Source organism: Polistes dominula, unplaced genomic scaffold (assembly GCF_049000335.1).
Source record: "Polistes dominula isolate Pdom_NZ unplaced genomic scaffold, Pdom_raw_medaka contig_33, whole genome shotgun sequence".
NCBI classification, from domain to species: domain Eukaryota; kingdom Metazoa; phylum Arthropoda; class Insecta; order Hymenoptera; family Vespidae; genus Polistes; species Polistes dominula.
The window spans coordinates 3,617,990-3,634,231 of NW_028300998.1; the positions used below are offsets into that span (position 1 = coordinate 3,617,990).

The 16,242-nt window shown below is 37.2% G+C and overlaps 1 protein-coding gene across 1 annotated transcript in view; it reads right to left on the minus strand.

Moving 5' to 3' along the window:
- The window catches only part of Antp (homeotic protein antennapedia), a 54,599-nt gene that overhangs the window by 8,573 nt on the left and 29,784 nt on the right, over positions 1-16,242 (minus strand). The window contains 3 exon segments of the mRNA XM_089173415.1: positions 1-191; positions 9,560-9,661; positions 9,664-11,140. Coding sequence (XP_089029541.1) covers positions 1-191; positions 9,560-9,661; positions 9,664-10,393 — 1,023 coding nt within the window. The 5' untranslated portion in view covers positions 10,394-11,140.

Genomic DNA, 16,242 nt, shown 5'->3' on the forward strand with positions numbered 1-16,242 from the left:
CTTCGACTTATTTTCCTTCTTCCATTTCATCCGCCTATTCTGGAACCAGATTTTTATCTGCCGTTCCGTAAGACAAAGTGCGTGCGCTATCTCGATACGTCGCCGCCTCGTGAGATATCTGTTGAAGTGAAACTCCTTTTCCAGCTCTAAAGTTTGATACCGGGTGTACGTTTGTCGGCCTCTTTTTCTTTCTGCGAACAAATCGAATAAATATCGTTAACGTTAACATTTGAATTCATTCAATATCCTAAATTATGTTAAATGAGTTAATTTCAAATAATAACATAAATTCATTCGAATGCACGTACATCAATAACGCTAATCATTAATACTAATAATTAAGTTTTCGACGCATGTAAATATTAATATTATTTAGATAAGATTTAATTTGTTTTCATTTGAAATATCGTAAGATTAAATATATGAAAAAGAAAAAAATTATGAATTATAAATTATATCTTAAATCGTAGATTAACGATGGTATTTAAAAAATGTCAGCAAAAATTAACGATATCAAGATGGAATAACAAAAAGATTAATTCTCATGCCTACGGGGGGATAAGAGAAAAGTACGACGGTAAAGTCGCAAAGGAATTTTTTCGAAAGTCCGAGGAAATTCAAATACCTGGGGGTTGCGCGAAAGCGAATTTGCGTATGATAGATAACTTAACGATATCCGCGTCTTGATCTGCGGCCTTACACTGCGGTTCTACACGAATCTCGAAGGAGAATATTAATTGTAGTCGCAGGAAGAAAGGGAGCAAAAAGGACTTAAAGAGAAAAAGAGAAGGAAAGAGAGAATGAGAGAGAGGGAGAGAGAAAAGGAGGAGGTGCTGGTGCAAGGATTAAAAAAAGAAAGGAGTAGAAAAAGAGAAAAAAAGGAAGAAGAAAAAGCAAAAAGTTAGCTCTGCAAGGCAGAGTCCGTGAGAGAGGCACAACCTCGTCGAGGTATCATCTCAAAGAGTTAGATTGGTCCACCACACGAGCGCGAGAGGGCAAAACGAGAATATTTCATGGCTGGGATGAAGAAGAAAGAGAGAGACAGGGGATAGAAAAAGAGAAAGAGAAAGAAACAGGATGAGTGAGAGTAAGAGAGAAAGAGAAAGAAAAAGAGAGATAAAGAGATAGAAAGAGAGAGAGAGTGAAAGAGATGGGAAACCAAAAAAAGGAGTCAAAGAGTGAGTGAGAGAGAAAGAGGAGAAAGGAAGGAAAAAGAAGAGGAAGAAGAAAACTCCTTGGCGAGCATTCGAGGCAAACGCCGCCCGTCGCGCTGTCGGCCGATGAAGACGGATGGCGGTTCTCCAGCAGAAAAGAGAGACGGACAACTCTACGAGGATTCTGAATCGTTTGGCCAAGCTGAGATGGAAGACTCAAAGGGGAAAGAAGAACTCAGCTAGAAAGAGAGATAGAAAGAGAAAGGGGATAGGGAGGGGAACTCTGAGAACATGCCCCTTATTCCCTCCTTCAGGCTACGCTCTCAAATTAACAGCATACCAATCTCTAGCACTTTCTTATAAGGTCTAACAATTCGGACAACATTTCTCTAGAATTCTTCTTTCTTAACTTTAATCTTTTGTCTTTTTCACCAATCTCGTTCTTTTCTGATTTTTATCGCTGATTTGTTTTTTGTTTGTTTCTAATATTAACATATTTAGATTAAAATAATCAACTTTTCGAAATTTCCGTTCAGATTCTTCTTAATTTTTGTGAAATAACTGCGATTCTTTATTAACTATTAACAAACTCATTGTATATCATCAAGATCTAAAGACATTTTTTGCAACTAGAAATACGACTAATGAGCAATCCCAAATTCCTCTGGATGAAAGGACTATCTGTCTGTCTATGAAGAGTTCATCGAAATAGGACTAATTTGTTAAAAACAATCTTATTATCAAAGAGCTCAGTTATCATTGGGTCTTTTCTAGCAATAGACGTTGTAGAGAAACGTCTGAAGCGCGCAAAATCACACGACACCCAGTTAACGAAGTTAATTATAATGTCTGTTCAAATCGAAGAATGTAAACGTATTGCCAAAGCTTTCCTGGAACGTACTGCATATTTGTATCTAAATATATTCCATTGCGTAAAATTTATTTCAAGAAAATTCTTGTTACGGATAATTTTAGTATAAAAATTTTTACATAAAATTGATATTCAAAAATTTTGTAAATTAAAGTATAAAAAATATAATTATTTAATTTTTTCATTAACGATAGATAAACTTTGGTAACAAGTAACGTTATTATAAGCCTGGTCTTGGTGTCGAGGCATGTGGGATTAATTAAAGAGGCAGGCAGCGTTCCGTACTTGTACACACTTGTATGAGATTACACGTACGAGCAATACGCGCTTGTAAGCGAACGGTGTCATAGCAACTCTGTGAACGCGATCCTCCACACACCTAGTATCACTCGAATATCAGGGAGTGTTTCCGAACTTAAGCACTTACGGATTTTGTCTACGATTAATTATAGAAAAACGGAAACGTTAACAAAAACTATTCTCCATTAAAATTAATATGATGATAATATTCATATGCGCGATGGCCATTATGCAATATAGTCATGTTATAATTAATTTCATTTAACATTATTGTGTAACTAACAAATAAAAATATTATCGTAAGAAAAGCTATGAAATTAAAAACTGAATTCGATATCGAACAAGATACTATTATTATTAAATCTCCTTGTACCTAATTAAATAACATTTGTACCAAGAGAAATTTCATCTTGTAACAACATGTATTCGCATAAATGTAGTCATCGACTTTCGATCGAGTAGTTTAATCGCACATTATAGACAAGCAACGAGTCAGAGTCAATCCAGATCATTGGCTTTGCCATCTCGAATGATCAAGTATTTTGCAAAGTTTCAAGTCAAGGAATCAGTGTGTGTATGTACGTATATGTATGTGGATCGGAAGGGTTCAAGCGACTAAATACATTTGTCAAAGTCACGTTTAAAGCCAGTATAGGTTAGCGTCTTTTACATAAAGTCTCGATCTAATTACCGACCTTAGCTCTACGATCGTACGAGAGACACAACGAAAGCAGTCGATCAAGTGGTCGCTGAGCAAAAACCTTTTAGCGATCGTAGTAAATCTTTTGGTGGAACGATCGATCACCGAAGCCACGAGGAGAGACAAGGCCGTACAGCGAGGATAAGTTAATAGTCACGGAAATCCCTGCGAATTCGCTCTTATCTATACACCAATGATTAATGTTACGCGGTATCGTTAGCGCCAACAGGTGCTCGATTAACTCGAGCACGATCTTCATTGCGTTCGACGTGTTCAGCGCTTAACGAAGAGATCAACCCGAACGTATCGTAGTTATTCATCGATTTTCACCATATTTCTATGAGGAATCTAATACAGATACATAGGTAGACTTTTATTTCTAACGATTAGTATCTTTAAATTATATAGAACAAGTAATACCTATCAATCTAGAACATCTAGTTTGATCTTATCGGTAATCACGATAGAGAAAAAATTCAGGTGTTTTCGTCATGAACAGCCAATAGGCATTTAATTAAAAAACCTTCCTTAAAATATCTGACCTTAAGGTGACCACGTAAAGTTTAGCTTAATTGGGCAGTGGCCAGTGGGTACGCCTTATTAGCGGATTACAACATCCGGCTAGCTGTTAATCTGAAAAGTCCTGCGTATATCCTGCGGCGGGACTGAAAGACCAGTCGAGAGGGAGTCCGAAGAGGTAGGTGGTAGAGAAGAAAAGAAGAAGAAGAAGGAAGAAAAGAAGGACGAGAAGGAGGAGGAGGAGAAAGGGGGAGGGGAAGGGTGAAGGCTGAAGTGGAGAGGTAAAGCGGTAAGGTGGGTGAAGAGTGTTGCGGAGGAGAAGCGGAGCAACTAGCCTATAATAAGCCGTACGGTTGTGAATGTTCTGTTCTGTTCCGTTCCTTCATGCTGCGCCAGTGAAGGCAGACCCATAAATCTTTCGGGCATACTCCAGGGGACATTTGATCCTTGCGTAACCCAACGCCGTTAATTTATTGCCCCGCGTTTAAAGTCACCTCCGTCCGCGCGAGTGCACCGACATAGCGGCAGCAGCTTCTCAACGTAAAACTGAGAAAACCGGATCAGCTTTTCTTCTTATCGACTGTCTTAACAAAGATTAGGTACCACTGATCGTCTCTTACCGATCATTTCTTGTTTATCTTGCTATCGTTAGTAATCATAATTCTGGAAACCTTCTAGAGCCACTTAAATACAATCCAAAAGTATGATAAAATGTCTTTTTTTTTTCGTTTCTTTTTTTTTTCCAAGAAGAATGATACCTAGTTCTTATTTTTTGGAAACACGAAACTCAGGAAATACGTGCTTTTCTCATAAGAGGAAATCCTAAAGAAGCAAAACCTCAGACCTTACTAGAATGAGTGCGTGTGTCTTTCTTTACTAACTAATTCCACGTACACGCTTGGTACCAACGTTTCTTCGATTTCTCGTCTCGTTTCCGTCATATTTTACAAGAACCTATGCATCTTAATTTTTTGCCTTTTCCCTTGAACGAAAACGAGAAGTGGGAACATCTTGAATCTATCCCTAGAAGCGAATCACTCGTAATTGCGTTCTTTCCAAGTGTACCTACCTTGATAAAAAAAAAAAAAAAAGAAAAAAAAAGACAAGAAAAAAGAACAAGTCTAAGAGATCGAAGAAAACGAGGAACGCTGGGATGTTGTCATCGGATAGAGCCATTTAAAGATTAAACTTTTCCAAAGGGGTGGTATTTCGATGAAAGAGACACGTACGATTATTTTTCCAGGATTAGGGAACACGACATGAAAGTGATCTTAAGTGTTGCACCTGGAGAGTAGAGTGTAGGTACAAAGAGAAAGAGAGCCAAAGAAAGAAAAAGAGAGAGAAAGAAGGAATTTAACAGAGGATGCCGACAAGTAACCCCAAGAAAGGGGAACGTCAACCTGGCCGACACTCATACGAGGAACTTAGAACTAAGTCTCACCAAGAAAAAGAAAGAGGAAATCCTCGCATATCGGAGGATGCTCTCTCTTTTTTTTATTCTCTTTTTTATCCCATTCTCTATTTCTCTCTCTTTCTCTTAAGAAGACCGCTGAACAGAGAAGACAAAGTCTGAAAGCCTCGAGGAGCTAAGTCGAGAGATAATGAACGGTTAAAATGGTTCAACCGACATCTACGCAACATCATGGTCCTCTTTCTTCATATCGAAAGCTTTATTTTTTTTTTCTTTTCCATATATTCCTCTACAGATTGGATCGAATATTTCGAATAACAAGAGATTTTTCAAATCATTCCTAATCCAACGCAATTTCTCTCTCCATTCCATTTTTTTCTTTTTTTAGTTTTTGAAAAACAAAAACTTTTAGGAAATTGGTATGCACGTCTTTATCTCTTTCTCTCTAATACTTATTCTGTTTAAAGAGAAGTCATGGCGGTGTAGCTCAAAAGCAAAAGCAGTCGGAACGTCTGTTAAGGCATTCATCATCGTCATTCGTCCCTTCGACCTTCTCCAAGCAGCAACTACATCCTCCTATCCCTCTTTCCTTCTCTCTCACTTTCTCTCTTTCTCTTTCTGTCTCTTTTTCTATCTTGCTTTATCTTTCCTTATTTCTATCCCTATCTTCTTCTCTCCATTTTCTCAACGCTCCTCCTTCTACACCTCCTTTTCGAGTCCATCCCTTTTTAAATATCTCACGAAGCCGCCATCATTACGGTAACCAATCATGAGAGCTTCTACAAGAGGCTGCCTCTCCGTCGAATTATAACTAAATACATTTTTTTTTCGCTATTTTTTCATCTCTCTTTCCCTCTTTCTCTCTATCTCTTTCACCCCTTTTTTCTCACTTTCTATCTCTTTCTCGTCGGATGAGAATTAACCGATTCCCGCGATCCCGACTGCTTTACAAAGGTCAAATCCATCCGCCTGCCATATGGTTTCTCAGAAACTCGCATCGTACCGATATCTGGAGAACTTTCTGAATGGATATATTGTGTCCTCGCAAACGAATAAGATATTATTCATTTCTTTTTTTCATATCGTTTTTATCGATATAAATTACGTTACATTGAATGAATGAAATGAATTATTATCACAGATAATTAGTTGGAATTATATAACGCGCTAATCGTTAACTTATCACCGCACAGTATGAAATTAATCTCAATTAGCGAAACTGTCATTACTTAACATCCATGTTTCATTTCCAAGGAGAAATGACGCGATTAATATTTCCTATCGCAATAGGTTAATTCAAAGAATCACGAAATGCTTTTAAACTCGCGTGTATGTGCATGGCTCATCAGTAAGATCGACTTCTCTTTAACTTTTCTAAACTCCATTAACGTTTAATCTAAAACTCTCGGAAAGTTCATTAACGTTTGATCCAAAGCTCATCGAAACTCTATTAGCTTTTAATCGAGAGATTCGTTTAAGAAGAAATTTTTACTCTATCGAATCGACCTTAGAGATTGAGAAAGGAAGAGAGAGAGAGAGAGAGAGAGAATTGGTCAATTAGAAAATATAATACGTTATAAATTAGTATTATAAATTATTATCTCGTGTATATGAATTTATGAGAAAACGTAAAACAAAAGATTAAAATGTATTTAATTGAATATTCTTTGAATGAACAATAATCTAAAAAATGCGATCTTTAAACAGATTTTATCTCTTCGTAGTTCACTTGTTCGTGCGAATCGATTAACAGAAGCTTAACACCTACGTAATCGTATAGCTACGTTGATTTGTAGGAGAAGAGGTGGGCACTATAAATCTCTCGGTGTACAAGGATCGCGATTATCTCGTGCATTAACCGTACTGTTCAAATCGATGCTTTCTTTACTTATCACTTCCGATCGTTTTATGAAAATATCTAATTTTTCTATTACCTAATATCTTATCTTATTAAATTTGTATATCGTCCCTTATTTTCCTTAACATATAAATATTTTAAATATTTAACAGTTAGCTGTGATATGACGAGTATACTCATCATGCGAAAAACCAGTTGCTATTTGTTTTTTAATCAGTTTGCTGTGGTAAAAAATATGTGCCTAATTTGTGTTGTAAAAATGATGCAATAACACAAAACATAGTATCTTTTTTTTTTCTTAACGAGTATACTCGTTAATCACTGGTTTGTCTAGTCGTAAATAAAAGATATGTCTAAAAATAATTGAAAAATATTAGTCATTCCTGACTCGTAGAAAGTAGTCTAGACGGTAGGTATCTAAGGTAAATAGAAAATAGTGTGAATAGTATCTGATTAAAAGCACGTTCCAGTGTAAAACGTTTTAACTGTGGAAAAATTAGGAAATTGTCGATTCTAGTGGCAAATCGCGAACAGATTTCTAATCGTAAATGTTCCGCGATCTTCGACGCTAACGGGCACCCACTTATTCACATGCTGCTCTTTTGTGGATACGCTTAACTATGCCAGAATTTCTTAACGTATGTATATAAGCAAAAGTCTTTTTCGTTAAAGGTGGCAGCGAATCTCGACGGTTTCAACGGCGCAAATGCCTGAGAGCACCTGCATCTATAAAATTGAATCATGCATTATTCATGGGACACGGTTTATAGCGCGCTATGCTCAGCTGCTATTTAGCAATGTATAAAGAAATAAAGAGCAACGGAGGAAAATCGAAATAGTTCACTTTTTATTTTCTATAAACGAATAATTATCTATTAGATTGGTCATTAAAAAACAAAAACAAACGATGCTTCTATTAAAGAAATTTTTTGCTATAACGGAGATACGAGAATTCAAGTTCAATGATAATTAATCGATTCAAATTTCACTCTCGTATTATTATTTCAGAAGTTATTTAACTAGAAGAAATTTGTCTTTACGGTAAATGAAGAAACCTCCATCGATCAAAGTTATGGCTTCTAAAAAAAAAAAGAGGAAAAAAATACTGGACCTATAAAACAGGTTTTACGTGCCGACATCTGTAGGGAGTTTGAGGGACCCAGTCCACTTTCTTCATCTCTTAGTGACTGTGAACAACCATCGTCATAAAACCGGAACGTTTATCGGCCAATCGTTTGCTGTTACCTGCCACTAGTTGTTTCCAAGCTTAACCGAGAGATGGTACAAGAAGACTATTCAAATCTCAGTCAATAACAATGAAAAATTACGTAAAAATTATACAATCAATTAAAATATGAAAAAAATTTATATGGGATAAAATAAAATAAAATCTAATAAAATATAAACTATTACCTTGCAATAATCGTGAACAAGTTAACAAATACGATCGAACTCACAGGATTTCAACCGGAGAACTAACTTCGATGAAGAAGGATCAACGACTGACGAGAAAAATTCAGCATAGAAAAAGAAAAGTTTCCTAGGGTCATTTTCAAGGCTACATATTACGTAAATCTAGATCTGTTCAATTCAAGGATGATATTTTGAAAAGACTACAATAACTAAGAAACGGAGGGACTAAAGAAAAATAGGAAAATAAAAGCAAAGAAAAGATAGCCTGGAAATTGTGTAACACTCCCGGACACCCCACGGTTTAACCTCCCCCCCTTTGTGTAACACCCCCTTTGATCAAACCTTTTCAACCTCAATTATACGATGAGTCGATTATATTTTATAAATTCCAGTCTGGAAATGACTTTTTTTATTCCCAAGTAAAATCACAGGAATATATCCTGAAGATATAAAATTATACTTAAAAATTTCCAATGAACGAACCAATTTCGAAATTCGATTTCACTTTGGTCTTAATACACGAAGAAGAAAAACAGAGAGAGTCAAAATATCGTGCGAGTTTACGGAAACACACGACGAATATTTAAACGTAGAAACGAATAATACGTAGCAATATCGTGGCTAATTAAAATGCGACACAGGAAATAACGAAAACAGGAGAGTGGTGTTAATGGGAAACGATTAATTATCGAGTAGTAGTGGATACGTATATGTACATAGGACTACAAGCTAATTATTCCTGAGGCTCGTGCTCATTTTTATCGCAGTACAATAATTTAAATTAATTAAGTAGTTCCTTTTTTTACGTGGTTTTATTTTTTCAAAATACTTTTAAAGCGTATGTAGGTTACAGTCGAAAGCGTAGATCGGAGAACCGGACAATAATGACTCGTCGTCGTTGTCTTCGTCGTAGTTGCCAAGCAATAAGATAACTTTTATGGGGGTCAGGTCCGCAGATGGTGAAACCACCGGGCTAAAAGGTCGAAGCAATAAATAACTCGGTTGTTAGCTAGTATCTACCTAAGAAATACGGTATAGAGTCGTATACGTCTATCCAGAGTCACAGCTCGTACAAATCTGGATCTAGTTTTATGCTTATTGTATAAATTTGAAAAGAAACGAGCAGCAGGAAGTAAGGTCTGAGAAAGTTTCTATAAAAGTCCCGATTACGACGAAAGACACAAGTCTATTTTCAAGAAACGTGTAATGTAGAACATAGTTAGATCATGCACTGATATCACAGGAATTTTTAGAAAAAACGGAATATTTTGTCCGTGGGAAGATTTCGCAAGATAGTCATGTATGAAGTAAAAAAAAAGGTTAACTTGCTTACCGAACTGACTCCGCATCCAAGGATAAAGAGGACTGGGTAGGTTCGCGCTGGCGGCTCCCTGAGGGGCGGGTTGTTGTTGCTGGCCTAGCGGCGAAGCTACTACCCCTGATGAGGCTGCGTTTGAGGCTGCTGCTGAGGATGCATGCCAGGTTGAGGCTGTTGCGTCGTACCCTGAGCCTGTTGCTGTTGTTGTTGCTGATACATCATGTGCTGTTGTTGCGCCTGTAGATGGTGTTGGGACTGTTGCTGTTGATGAGTCTGTTGTGCCTGTTGGGCCTGCATGTGAGGGTGTTGGGTGTGCATTTGATGGTGCATTTGAGTCTCGACGGCAAGCGGCGGACTGTCCGGGCCATCGAGAACGCTTCCTTGATGATCGACGGCAGCTGCTTGGAGTTTGCAGCTCGCATAGACGATCGGCGTGGAAGGATGACCGTTCGGCGTAGGTGTGTGACCCATGTGAGCCATCCCCGTGGTCGGTGAGCCCGACCTGTAGCTCGCCATACCGTCCATTCCAGCGTGCTCTTGTGAATGTTGATAGTAGGCCGCGTTTCGCATGTCGATCCGATTGTATGGCGGAAACCTCGGATATGGCATGTCCTGCTGTCCACCGGCACCACCGGCACTCCCACCTGCCCCATAATGGTGTGCGGACACCGCCTGTCTGAGCAAACTCGGATCGCATGGATCGCCAGGCTGCTGCGATTGTTGCTGTACCGATTGCGTTTGCTGAGGCACCTGTACCGCGGCACCGTAGTGCTGCTGATGCTGATGCGGGTGTTCCACCCCGCCATTTCGCAGGTCCGGGATGTACGAATTCGCGAAATACGAACTCATGCTATACTACTACTGTCCCGCCTCTCCCACCTGCCGATATCACCACCACCCTCTCCACCCTCTTAATCTCTGTCTCTCTTTTATTTTGTTTTCTTACTTTTCCTAGACTCCTTCTCACAAACTGTCCTTCCTCAATCTTCTCTTCTGTTTTTTTTTTTTTTCACTTTTTTTGTATCTTTTCTTTTCCTCCTCTTCTATTACCCCCTATATAACTAAACTTTTTGTACTCTCCGTACGCACACACTGGCACACGTCTTTACATGGATGTATACATATACATTTACATATATTATATATTTATCACCTCTAACCGTGTATCTTCGTAATCCTTGCCCTCGCTCTCGCACTCTCTCTCACCCTCTCTCTCTCTCGCTCTCTCGCTCGCACGCTCTCACTCTCTCGTATTATTTCGCTTCTTCTATTCACACACACATAAATCTGACACGCGCGCACCCTCTTCTCGTAGTATCACACCACCATCACCTCTGATCACTGGTACATATTATTTGATTTTTATCACACTTGTCTCACCACCGAAGAAAGAAAAATCGGAAACTGGAGCAACGATGGGAGGGAACGTTAATATCGAGACGCGAAAAGGGGAGAAGAGTTGTCGCGCACACGAGGGAAGGGGAGGCTTGTCAGAGTCCTTCGTCTTCCCCGATATGATTCCTTCGTTTACTGCACCAAGCTGCTCCGGATGTGTTTCGATCCTCTGCCCACCCTATTGACGAAATTACGCCGCACCTGGAACAAAAACAGAAAATGGTCTCGATTAAAAATTTCTCTTAAACTATCAAAATCTATTATTATCTCTTAAATAAATTCTTAATTGGATCAGATAAATTCGATTATAATTAAAATATTATACAGAGGATGTAGAAAGAATTCGTACACCGATTAATTTTCGTATATGAAATGAATAGGAAGAAAAGATTGGAACTCTTGCACTGTATGGGACACTGCACTGTATGGAGGAAAAAAATGTATATCATTTTACTTAAACATATATTTCAATTGTTTCAATTATTAAATTTATTTAATTTATATAATATAAACACTAAGCTTTATCATACTCCATGATTGTAATTTAACGAACACGTATACGAATTGGATCATTTTCAAATCCATTCTGAAGATCTGTACAGTGAGTCGTGAACCGTGAAATTATTTAAAATGAATGTCCCCAGTCGAGTCATGCCTCGATCCAACTTGAAAATGCACGAAGTTAAGTGTCTCTTGACGATAGACTCGCACTTTGCCGATCTTTATCCGACGAACCGAGTTAACTGAGTAAAGTCGAGCTCTGAGTGACAGAAAGCGACGTGAACACGTGCTCGTCACGGTAACGGCCATCGCCCAGACGCCGAACTTGTTACGACCTTCTCTATGTGGGCGGGCTAAACGATCGTTAAATTTGGAAAAATTCTCTTCCCTTGGCCAACGTTTCTACTGAATTCTTTCGGAAGCCCTTTCTTCTTATTCTTCTATTCTCCTTTTTCTTTTGTCCACTGTTTTCTTATTCTTAAAAGGGTTACAGTAGCCTGTTGTTTGAAAACCACAATTTATTTCACATTTATTTTGTCAGAAATTTTTGTTTATTTTGATATGGTTTAATAAAAACTATTGTAAAGTTGATTTATTTGGATGTTTTCTTCTGTTATTGTTGAAAATTATATGTTTATTGTTATAAATAATAAAAAATGCAACTTTGTTTAATACACATTTATTAAAGATATATTAAGCAAAGAAAAAATACGATTAAGGATAATATATAAAAATAAAAAAGAATTTTTTATTATTTTTTTTTAATTAATGATTTTGTTGTAAATAATTTGTAGATATTATCAATCGTCGGTTTCTTATCGATCGAACAAGAAAACTAACAGAAGAAACAAACCGATCTATCGATCTAGAACCGAGATCTTCCATACCGACTGATCGTCATCTTTTCTGTTTATGTATATTGACATCGTCAAGATGTATCTTGAAAAAATCGAACTACCAACACAAACAAAAACGCTTTTTATCATTTACAATAAATAAGTAAATCCATATCTCTTAAAAAATACAATTTAAATAAAATAAAAATATTTGTTTCTCTTGAAAAAAAAAAGTAATTTCAACTGCAATACCTACATCCACGTATCAACATCCTATCTATCTATAAAGTCCATATATCTACAATGTATAATTAAAAGAACGAATGAAAATAGAAAGCATCGAAACGCCCTTTCATCGTCCGTTTTCCCTCTCGATTCGTACCAGCAAGATAAAAAATAAAAAAATAAATGAAAAAAAAAATCAAAAGAGAGAATGAAAAGAGAAAAAGAGAACAAATAAAAAATAAATAAAATAAACGAAGAGGAAGATCGGTAGCTGGCGATAACGTACGATTATATAGAAATTACACGTGGATCGTTTCTCTCGGGGCGAGAGAAAGAAAAAGCGTCCGAACCGATCGAATATCGGAGAAGCGAATAGAATATAGGAGAATAGTAGTTGGGAGTGCGTGGGACTGGTGTATACAGATATACAGACAAACGTATGGTTGTATATATGCGTATATGTGAGTGCGTCGGACGGCAATACATAGAAGAGAGGCATTTGAGCCGAGCACGAGCCGGCAGGTGGGGGTCCTCGTCGTAAAAGGTGGAGGAGGGTGAAGGGGCTGAAGGGGTAAACGTGGACGAGGGTGGGGCCCTTGGGAGTTTGTTGTACACGAGAACGGGGCTTGGGTCGGACGCGGGACGATCGCGATTAACATTCCGGCCGCTAGCTCGCTGTTCGCGCGGCGCTTTCATTAATTCCAGCGTATTGATTCCCTGGATTGATGAATGGCCGCCGATAGCGATTCCATGCGCGCCGTATACCTCTTCCACCCTTTCCTCCTGTATAAATTCAACCTCTCTCCCAGGATTTGAACTCAATTCCCGCTCTGCTATAGGATCGCTTTGTACTCTTTCTCCTTCGAATATCCGTTTTCGTTTTCTTCCCCTTTTTTCGTCCTTTTACTGAACGAATATCACTAATCGTTTTTCTAATAACCTCCTTCTCTCGATCGGCACTCTTTCAACGAGGAATTTATCACTCTACTACTTCGAGTTTCGAATCTCTCTTATTTTTTATTTCTTTTTTTCCAAGAGAAAGGGATAATAGGTTACGTATGAATAATAATAGCGACTACTAAGGAGAGGATTGAGTTCCATTTTCTTTTATCTTTTCTTTTAGGGTCAGTCTTAAAGGGACAATTGTTTTTTTTACAAATTATCTGTTGCAGAGAGAACATTTGTATTACTATTAGTTAAGAATATGTCAGTACTTTTCATAGAAATAATGGACAAGAGTAAACTTGTTGAAATCTATTTTGTAGGGATTACAAATGAAATAACTTTGCTTATCTCTATCATTCTCTATCGCCATTAAATTTGGACTTTGTTTAGTAGTGACACCCTTCGGTATAATCATAAAGCAAGTAATCGTCAAATGTCTAAGGAGTTCAAAGTTCTCCCCGTAGATGGCGATCGCGATAGGTCAGAAGCAATGGAAAAAACGGGGTGGAGCGTGTCTGACAGCTGGGTGGGTTCGAGGCCAAGGTGATTGAAAACAGGGTGGAGCGTCACGTGACGCCATAGTCGAGTATGACGTCAGAAAGCTATGATGGCCTCTATTTAACAAAATGGCTCCTACAATCCCTTTGTCCTCAGCCACGATTTTCAACACGATAACGTGTTATCAAACATTAGGCGAGTAATCAAATTGACATTTGCTAATCCTATTAAATCGTTCAACACGAAATTATCGATGATACAAATGAGTACGAGAAAGGTACGAGATAAAGTCAATTATTATTCTTGATACTGCGTCTCAATGAATGCAAGAAAAATAAAAATTAATTAATTAATGACTATTAATTCATAATAAAATTCACATTACAAATTCAAATAATTGATATATTATCAAAGATATTCATTTTAATACCAGATTCTAAATCATTGTTAAAAAATTTCAATTAAAATTTAAATAAATTAAAAATTAAAGGAAAAAAAGGTCTTCGTATTCCATATTATTACAGAGATATTAATTTTTTTACGCAAATTGATGTAGACATCGCCGTTGACGTTTAATCGTGAATCAGCGTTGGTTAATAAAACAAGTTTAAAGAAGAATTTGATTTATGTGAAATTCCAGTGAAAAGCACGCGGCCTGATAGTTATTGGATAGTTTATTATATGTATATGTATAGAGGAAAAATAACAGGTGTTTAGATGTAACACCTATGCGAAAAAATTGCATATAGATATACCGTTGTAAAGACGAACATAAATGAAACAAGCGGATTAAAATGAACGGCGGAACGTCGCGGACAGCTGGTCTCCTAAAGATTAGAGAGCCATAAATAACACTTGGATTTGACAGTTATGGGTTGCAGGAGCTCGTGCCGAGAGCCGTTTGCCACGCCGTAAAACAGTCGTAAAGCAACGGGCGCCATAAAGCGAATACATCCGAAGGAGAAGCAGAAGGAAGAAGAAGGAAGAAGAAGAAGAAGAAGAACTACCACCTACATGGTGGCAAAACGAGCATTGGCTAAAAAGTTACGAGTCCTCGACCTTGCATCGTGCGCTCTACCCGACGGACCGTTTAACATTTATGCAGCTCTCTCTTTCTCGACTCTTCCGCGTTCAAAGCGACTCGACTGACTACTCTCTACCGTTTTACATTTTCTTTTATCTTTTTAAATCATCCTTGTCTTTCTTTCTTTTCGTTTCTTCTTTTTAGTGACCATAAACTTAGGTTAAGTGTCTTGGCTTAAAGGGTCCCTTTAAGAAATATACTCCTTCCGTATAACGTTGAATAAAATTTAAGAGGAACATGAAAAATGTGATGATTCACAACAAAGGTGTTGAAAAGATCAAAGTAACATTATAGCCTATTTTATTATATAATTGGATTAATTGCGTGAGTAAATATAACGCAAATATAAATGTTAATTTATAACGATAAACATCGTGCGATGACAATTTTAATATCAGATGTTAAATAAAAGATAAATTCGTGATGTTGTATCAAAAATGACTCTATTAATATCGTTTCGAATAATCGCGGTTATTCGAGAGAATCGTTAAAAATGATTTCAAATGTGAGAAATGAATTATTCCGGAGTAGTTGTAGCGTGCATTACGTACGGTCAGTCGAATGATATTCGACTGTAGCTATAGAATTTTGTTGCACTTTATCATTTTTCACTTCCTAATAGCAGGTTTTACGTGGTTCCCCAGTGTCGTATTATTTATCATCATACTTTGCCATTATTTTTAGACTCTCGGTCCAATAATTACGATTTATTATCTCTGACAGTCTTCAATAACATAACGTTTATTTTTGTTATTTTATTTTATTTTTTTATTGTATATACCTATTGTTATCAGTTATCGGCAAATATGAATTATTAATAACGAACGATTTATAAATTGGTTGAGATGAACGATACACCGTTGACCACCACGCATAAGACGTTACACGAAGACTAATTGCAGACTCTCAGAAGATATTACAGACTAATTATACTTTTATTACCGGCCATTAAAGATAAGCAGAGAGAAAAATACGAGCAAGGCTATCATCGGTCCGTGCATATAAACATATATTGTTAAGCATTTCGATTCTATTCTCTTTTACTCCGATCTCTTAGTCTGATTTCATTGGAAAAAAAATAATTAGTCGTAATAATTAAGTAAGTACTCGACTGAAAGATCCAAGCACCCTTCTGTATATTTAATCCATTCAATTAGATACCTGCATACGGCGAAATAATTATTTAGAGAGAAAAAAAGGAGTGTTTATTCATG